This window comes from Corylus avellana, chromosome ca1 (assembly GCF_901000735.1).
Source record: "Corylus avellana chromosome ca1, CavTom2PMs-1.0".
Lineage (NCBI taxonomy): Eukaryota > Viridiplantae > Streptophyta > Magnoliopsida > Fagales > Betulaceae > Corylus > Corylus avellana.
This window is the reverse complement of record NC_081541.1, coordinates 42,771,679-42,780,036: the sequence shown is the minus strand read 5'-3', so window position 1 is coordinate 42,780,036 and position 8,358 is coordinate 42,771,679. Positions and strand designations below refer to the sequence as shown.

Here is an 8,358-nt window from a genome sequence, read left to right as displayed (position 1 = left end):
TTGCGAGATTTTGAGTGTCACATCTTATAACCAAAACTAAATAGAAACAACATTCAAATTAATAAATTATGACAAAGTTTTCATTCAAATTAAGCTTGAGAAAATTGGGTTACTCTTTTTATTAAACTAACATTTGTCTTTGGAGCATGTAAATTGATTTCAGGAAGTAAACTATTATTTTGGCCTGCCCTAAGAACTTGTAAATTATTTTTTATACCACATGGAACGATTTGTGATTTAGGTCAATTACATAGACATATAAATTATTTTATTTTATTTTATTGAGTGATTTATAATTTAGGCCAACCACAAAGACTAATTTTACATTTATTCCTAAATTTTATTTTATCTTAACTTATTTTTTTGGATCTCAAAAGCACCCGCAAAATGTAAAATAAGAAAAAAAAAATGGTGAGTAATTTTTTATCTCACGAGAGGGTATTTTTGTTATTTTGAATCGCAAAATAAAGATATTAGTAGATTAAATGAGATATTGCAAAAATTAAAACACCTGAGAGACATTGCAAAATTGGTGGAAGATAAAGAAAAATAAAATATAATCGAAAAATCAGTTTTAGTTTATAAGGGTAACTCAATTAGTTTGAAACCAAACTACATAAAACTGAAGTACTAATTCAATTCTTTATCATGCAAACAAAAAAAAAAAAACCAGCGTCAGAATTTTGATGACATATTAACAACGCATTTAAGGTAAGGTTTTTTGTGACAAAAACCAACCCCATAAAAAATCAACGGTCAGAGAATTTTTATGATTGCATCTTCACCCTTAAATGTGCCACCTAATTTATTTAAATTGAAAAACAATTAAGAGACGGTTTGCAAACCAAATTCTAGAACCCACGCAGTCACCACATCGATCTAAAACACTGAACCCTAGTCCCCATAGCCGTCGCCCCGTGCCCTTTGTCTTATTCCTCTCAGTTTCTCTTGTTCTCTTCAAAATACTCAAGAGCCCTAACACCCATTCTTAACTTGAACCCTAGTTCTTGTTACGGTTTCTTGATTTTTCTTCTCCTTGGAACTCTGCGTGAAAATGAGACCGATTTTGATGAAAGGCCATGAAAGGCCGTTGACGTTCTTGAAGTACAACCGGGACGGGGACCTCCTTTTCTCCTGCGCGAAGGACCACACTCCCACCGTCTGGTTCGCCGACAACGGCGAGCGCCTCGGCACCTACCGCGGCCACAACGGCGCAGTATGGTGCTGCGACGTCTCAAGCAAGTCCCTATTTCTCTCGCTCTCTCTGTGTGTTTCATTCACCGCATGTTCTTTGGTTTTCTGTAATTAAACTTTGTTTGGTTTTGAAATATAGGGGATTCCATGACGCTTATCACTGGGAGCGCAGATCAGACTGCGAAGGTTTGGAATGTGCAAACCGGAGAGCAATTGTTCACGTTCAATTTCGGTTGTCCGGCCAGGGCTGTGGACCTCGCTGTCGGGGATCACCTCGCTGTCATTACCACCGATCCATTCATGGATTCTCCTTCCGCAATTCACGTTAAAATCATCGCCAGAGACCCCGCTGACCGTAAGCTTTATTATGCTCCGTTTCATGGATTTATGCTCGAAAGGGCTAATTGTTGTTGGTTTGTCGAGTCCATGTCAATTTCTTTTACCAATAAAATCCTTGTTTTTGGCATATGTTTTGTGTATCAACCGGCTGATAGTTGTATAGTTGATGCAATTTATTGAGGAATATTTGTGAGTGGTTTGTGGATAGTTCTTGAGATGTAGGATATTAGAGTCTAGTTCAGGGGAATTGCATGTGGTAAGTATTAGATTAACCATTACTTTGATTTTCCTAGACGTTGTAGTATTTTTTGGAATTCTTTAGCGACAACACCTAGTTTTGCCATTGTTTTTTTTTCCTGACCAAAAAGGGTATGGGGTAACTGCAGGCTACCTAGAGGTAACTATAGTAGGTACACATAGTACTACTTTATCTGCTGGGCATCCGTGAGGAGAGCCTAGATGAGCCGTCAACATTGTCATTGTTCATTGCTTACCTGAATAACCTGCAGTGATATTTCCTGATTGCTTAATTTGTTCCTTTGCATTCACTTGTTTTAGGTTTCAGAACTGGCCCTTATATCATACAAATTGGATCTATTTTTTGTTCCCTGCAATTCTGTTTTGAATTGATATAGCATGTTTGTAGCTGCTATCTGTACCCTTGTGTTTTCATACTATAAAAGTTTGGTCTTGCAATCTTGGGTGCCTTGACTCTTTAGCTGCATTGCTTTGAATGAAGATGTTAGAAGAATGCTATGTGTCTCTGTATCGTAAGATCTTTGGAAGCTTTAATATCTTAAATGAGCTTTATGCCGACTTAAAATCATCAATCATTGATTTTGCAGAGACTGGCGACTCTGTTCTTACCATCAAGGGCCCTCAGGGAAGAATTAATAGAGCTGTTTGGGGACCCTTGAATACCACCATCATAAGTGCTGGAGAAGATGCCGTGGTTCGTATATGGGATTCCGAGGTACGTGGCTGTATTAATTTGATGGTTGCCTTGTTATCTTCAAAGAATCGTTTTAGTGGTGCTTTGTTTACAGTTAGCATTTCACTATTTGTGACTCTATGGTTTTATTTGGGTTCTTGTTGGGTTTCTTCCAAAGCGTAATTTAAGTTTTAGTATGCTCTTGCTACTCTTCAGTTACTCCATTCTGGCCTCCATTATTCTTTGAAATTTATTGATTGAATGCTTATCATTTAATTTGTTTTACTCTTTTTTTTTTTTTTTTTTAATAATCGTGCAGACAGGAAAACTGCTTAAAGAGTCAGACAAGGAATCTGGCCACAAAAAAACAATTACGGCACTTACAAAATCTGTAGATGGTTCTCATTTCCTCACTGGTTCACTTGACAAATCTGCTAGAGTACTGATCCCTCGATCCATTTATTCCATTCTTTCTGTTTTATTGTGTGTATATATATATTAAAATTTTCTTAATGACTTTGGTTTATCTGTCTTTCTACCTGTTCTTATTTGTTTTCTTGCGAATATTTAGCTGTGGGATATCAGAACATTGACTCTTATCAAGACGTATGTGACCGAACGCCCAGTCAATGCAGTTGCAATGTCTCCACTTCTTGATCATGTATGTAATGATTTTTAATATGGGAACTTTTGCTCCCATGATATTATTATCACATATCCATGCATTATGACCTTTCTTTCTATCAGAAGTAACATTGTATGACCTTCATTTAAATATGATGACCCTGACGAGGTTCAACATTGCATTGAAAGTGTTAAGTTTTTGTTTTGTGATATATGAAAGGGCCTTTGTTCTAGTTGCATGTGAGCCTAGTCCTAGTTGATATCTTCCACCAGATATCCATTGAAAATTGATGAATCCTTTTGTCTTTTGATTTTCAAATACCTGGGTTCTGAAAATACAATAATTTACATATTGGGGCGAACTTGTTTAAAACAATGTCTTAACATATTTCTATATGCTTCAGCACATTTGGATCTCTGCCAAGTTTTGTGACAGAACTTGCCCTTTCTAGTATGTTTTGATTGCAGGTTTTTATGTATGGTAATTGTACATAGACAATGAATTACATAAATGTGGAATCATAAGATTTGGCTTGAAATATTTTTAAGTATAACTAAATTACAAGAGAGAGATTGGTTTAAAACCAATCAAATAGGAGAACATTATCCTAACCATACTACCCCAGTCCTATTCCATTTGTCTCATATATTTCTCTGGGATTTCAAATGTTGTTTGTCCACTTACTACAAAGAGTATCCATTAATTTAAGGTTTCCCCATATTACCCTTATTTTTGGGGGGATTTAGCACTATTTCTATGTCATCAGTGATGAACATAAATTTAATTTGAGGAAATTTGAAATAAAATTTTAAACTCTCAACTTGGTTAAATCATGTCACTTTAAGCATGGAAGTAGTTCCGTGGGTCTTTAAGGTAGCTCTGAAGGATCTCTCTTCTGAGGTTCTCACTTTGGGTTAAAAAACTTTAACTATGTAGATAGATGTAAATGATTTTGTGGTACTCTCGAGGTAAAGGTTCTTTGTCATTTGATGTGTAGGGATTGAAGAATCATTGACCTAGTCTAGGTGGTTGTCAAGGTTAAACACACTCACATACAAAAGGTGTACTTTTGCGCTTTTTTGGGGGGCGTGGGGGAGGGAAGGCACATTACTACGAGTGTTGCAAAATGTTTCTGGCTGTGAAATATATATTACATACAAATTTTGAGATTAATTTAATCTGATGGATAGAAGATGTATTGGTGATAGGTTCTTATACAATTTCATGCCATGTGGTATGATTGGTTTATATTTCTTATTTATGCATTTACATTATTGTACATCATCTAATCAATTTCAATGCTTTATGCTTTCTTAGGTGGTGCTTGGAGGTGGTCAAGATGCATCTAATGTCACAACTACTGATCATCGTGCTGGAAAGTTTGAGGCTAAATTCTATGACAAGGTAAAATCATATTTTCATTTAAGTTCTCTAATAATATTACAGTTTGTGGTTGTTTAGTCTCTTCAGTATATGATGTACTCTCATTTTCATATGCGTAGATTCTTCAAGAAGAAATTGGAGGTGTGAAAGGGCATTTTGGACCAATAAATGCTCTGGCATTCAACCCTGATGGAAAAAGGTTTAGTTTTGCTGTTCTTTTCTTTTTTAGCAAATTAGGTTTTCCAACTTAGTGTTGAGTAAAGACTTCTTGTCTTGCCCCCTACTCTAAACCATTTATTATCAAAATCTGGAATAAATTTTCCATAAATAATCAATTAAAAATACCTAAACTACTAACTTGGCAAAATCGGCCACAAACTCAAGCTCTGAGCTCTATAAACCCTAAGAAGGGATTACATGCTACAAATGCATTCATCTCCTTACAACGTAACCTTATTTTATATCACTTGCATGTGTCTACTTGTGTTAGTTGAGTTTAAATGGATATAGACATAACGATGAAGTTGAAAAAAGCTTAAGGGATTGTTTTCCCAAAGCTTTTGTTCCCTTTGTGTTCATGCACCATTTTCCCAAAAAAATTAACATCAAAACATTCAAACTTTTTTCACTTTTTATATCACATCATTCATTTTTTATTACTATTCAAATAAAAAAATCACATCAAAATAAAACTTTTTAACTTTTCCATACAAAAAATTCAAAACTTTGTATCACATCAATCATTTTCTATTACAGTAACAAAGGCAAAACCATTTACCAAACAATCCCTAAATTTGAAGGGAAACATCGCCGGAATTGGACAATTAGGGCTGAATTGAAACGTTATCTAATGTTGAAGGGCCACAATTGTACTTAACTTTAATATGTATAAAGTGCGGGGGTTATTTGGATGGAAACTTGTGATAATAGTGATGATTTATGTTTATACTGGTCTTGGAGTCTGGGTTATTTGTACAAATATAAGTCTATATGTCTTAAATTTGGGTGTGACTTAGGCTGGTGGAGACTATTTTGAAGTAGTACTAACTGTTTTCTTGGTGGTGTTGGCATCTTTAAAGGTAGAGATAGTATTTGTGTGATGGTAGTTTAGTCTCTCTTAGTGAAGGAATTGGAGTTGAACCAATATTCTGAGTTTCCCATAGAAATGGAATGACATGAATCCATCTGTTGAGTCTTTGTCGATACTCTGTTTATTTGCTTTTTAATTGGCTTATGCTCATTTCCTATTTTTGCTGATTTTCTGTTAATCATTTCTTGAAATGAGTTGCATTCAATAGTTCAGTTTAAATCAAGGCACATTCTATTTTCTCCTATTAGTGGTAGTTCTATTAGTATTCACTTTAAATAATCTGATTGACCAAAATTGTCCTACAACTTGTTGGAAAAATGTATTTGTTTAAATGGCATGATGTCTTGAATTTCAATCTAATTTTTGTACCTTACCTATTTGATTTGTTTGAACTTATAGTTTCTCAAGCGGAGGTGAAGATGGTTATGTACGTTTACATCACTTTGACCCCGATTACTTTAACATCAAGATCTAGATTTGGAGCGTAAAACTAGATTTGGAGCATAAAGCTTTCACAGTATTGATTGAACGGTGATGCTGTTTAATGCCCAACAGAGAAAGCTTGGCTTGGAAATTGGGAAGTGTAATGATGTTGTCATTTGGGATGATTGTCTTACACAAGCATCCCACTGAACATGTCAACAATTGAGAACATGATTTCCCTTTAGGGTTTTTTTTTTTTAAAAAAATTATTTTATGAAGTCATCTATTAAAATTAGAATCGAGGTTTGGAGGTTATTTGGAAGTTAACTTTATTTTCCTTCTTAAGCAGTAATTTTGTATCGTGGGTGTTGGACGAAACAATGCTTAGTATTTTGCTTGTTGGAACAGAGTTTTGTAGAAGATGTAATATTCCATCTGTACAGATGATCGGCATTTTTAAAGTTCTCTACAAGAAGATGATCATTATTTTACCTGTTATTAGCTATCTATTTTGATATTTCCATTTCATAGCATTTTAGTTATTTTATTTTTGAAAAAAAAAAAAAAACTGAAGGCAGCAGTTGTAAATGTTCTCTTGATACATGTTATGGTTATTTATTTACTTACTACATCTAAATGGGAAGTACAATGGGGGATCTTGGTAATAAGTTTATGTTCAATTATTTATTTCATTAGTTATTATTTTTTTTAATATTTGTAATAAGTTTATGTTCAATTTTAGTTTAGTTTTTTTTTTTTTTTTTTTTTTTTTTTTCATAGAATAAATAATAAAAATCTTGACCCCTTTCAACCAAAATTCTGGTTCCACCACTGCATGTATCACGTAAGTTTTTCAAGTCTCCCCTTTTGGCGTTTAAGCAGCTGTCATTTGTGATTGTGACTTGTGATAATCTGCCGGACAAAGTTTTCCTTCAAATTTGGTTGGAAGAATTTTCTTTAATCTAGTCTATAAAAGTGACATGTGTTCCTTGAATATATAAGAGTGAGATGCATATGAATTTTTAATAGCAGGAACAAAGTTGAAATTTCTTTAACCCAATTTAAAAGAAAACTCACGGTATTCAATTAGAGGCAGTGAAGAAATTAGGGGATCGGGGTAGGTTATGGTCACCCAATTCCTTCCTTAGAAAAAAATATTTTAGGTAGTAAAAAAAAAAAAAAAAAAAAAATTATTTAAAGTTTATTGGCCTATGCCCAAAAATTTTTTTGGCTCCCCAATTCTTCAGAAATTTTTATTTTTAAGCCCATATTAGCCCCTCTCGGGCCTCTCCTGCCCAAAACTTTTTTGACCCACTCTCCCTCTTTTATTTCATTACGGTAACCCACTCCGCCTCTCCTGTACTTTCCCTTCTCTTCATATAAAACCCCACCCCACCCCCCAGTCATACTTTCTGGTTCCATTGTTGCCCACCGAACATGGACACTTTGGATGATGAAGATAGGGCCGGAATTAGGATTTATGGAGTGGGGGGATGAATTTTTTATTTTTTATTTATTTTTATTTTTATACATTAGGAAGACAAACTTAAATAAATACAAAAATACATGATACATATAATCTGTGTATATGTGTTTTTATAAAATAAAAGCATAGAAGTCTTTAAATTTAATCTTATGACATCACAAACATATAATAATATAAACAAATAGCAAAATAAACTAAACATGACTTATTGGGTCAAGAAAAGGTGCCTTTGAATACATACCAAAACTATATAAATTGGGGTATTAGAAGTTTAGTCAGCTCCATTGTTCGCTGGATTCGGATTTGGATCATCGCACCATCAAAGGACCACAGAAAGTGGTGCATTAAAAAAGAAAAAAAAAAAAAAAATGCCGCTAAAATTATTATTTATTTTATTTTTTTTGAAAAAAAAAAAGAAAAAAAAAAAAACCACTGAATTAGGACGTTTAAAGTCAGCAATGTTTAAAGAAACTCTCTGTTAAAGCAAACGTGACGATTTTGAGCTATAAATGATCCATATTCCCATAGTCAGCAAAAGGCATGGTTGTCTTTTTCGTCCATGTACATCAAATTTACATGGGGTCCATGTAAATGATACCGTCCATCATCATCGTCGTATCATTTACCCGAGACCCCATGTAAATGATAACTTCATGTAGACCCCATGTAGAAAAAGACATATTAACTGCCATGAGCGATGAAAAAAACATCGTCGTCCACGCCATGGGGTCCCCATGTACATGGACCCCATGTCAAATTTACACGGGGTCCCCATGTAAATTTGATGTACATGGACGAAAAAGACAACCATGCCTTTTGGAAAACCTAATTTGCTAAAAAAGAGAAGAAAAGCAAAACTAAACCTTTTTTCCATCAGGGTTGAATGC

General features: G+C 34.3%; 1 protein-coding gene across 1 annotated transcript; it reads left to right on the top strand.

Moving 5' to 3' along the window:
- Nucleotides 1–854: 854 nt before the first annotated feature.
- LOC132176664 (eukaryotic translation initiation factor 3 subunit I-like) lies at nt 855–6,483 on the top strand. Its single transcript, XM_059588935.1, has 8 exons — nt 855–1,238; nt 1,334–1,549; nt 2,379–2,506; nt 2,784–2,903; nt 3,036–3,125; nt 4,407–4,493; nt 4,592–4,671; nt 5,962–6,483. The coding sequence occupies exons 1-8, from the start codon at nt 1,055–1,057 to the stop codon at nt 6,035–6,037; spliced, it is 981 nt and encodes a 326-aa protein (XP_059444918.1). The 5' UTR covers nt 855–1,054; the 3' UTR covers nt 6,038–6,483.
- Nucleotides 6,484–8,358: the final 1,875 nt, after the last annotated feature.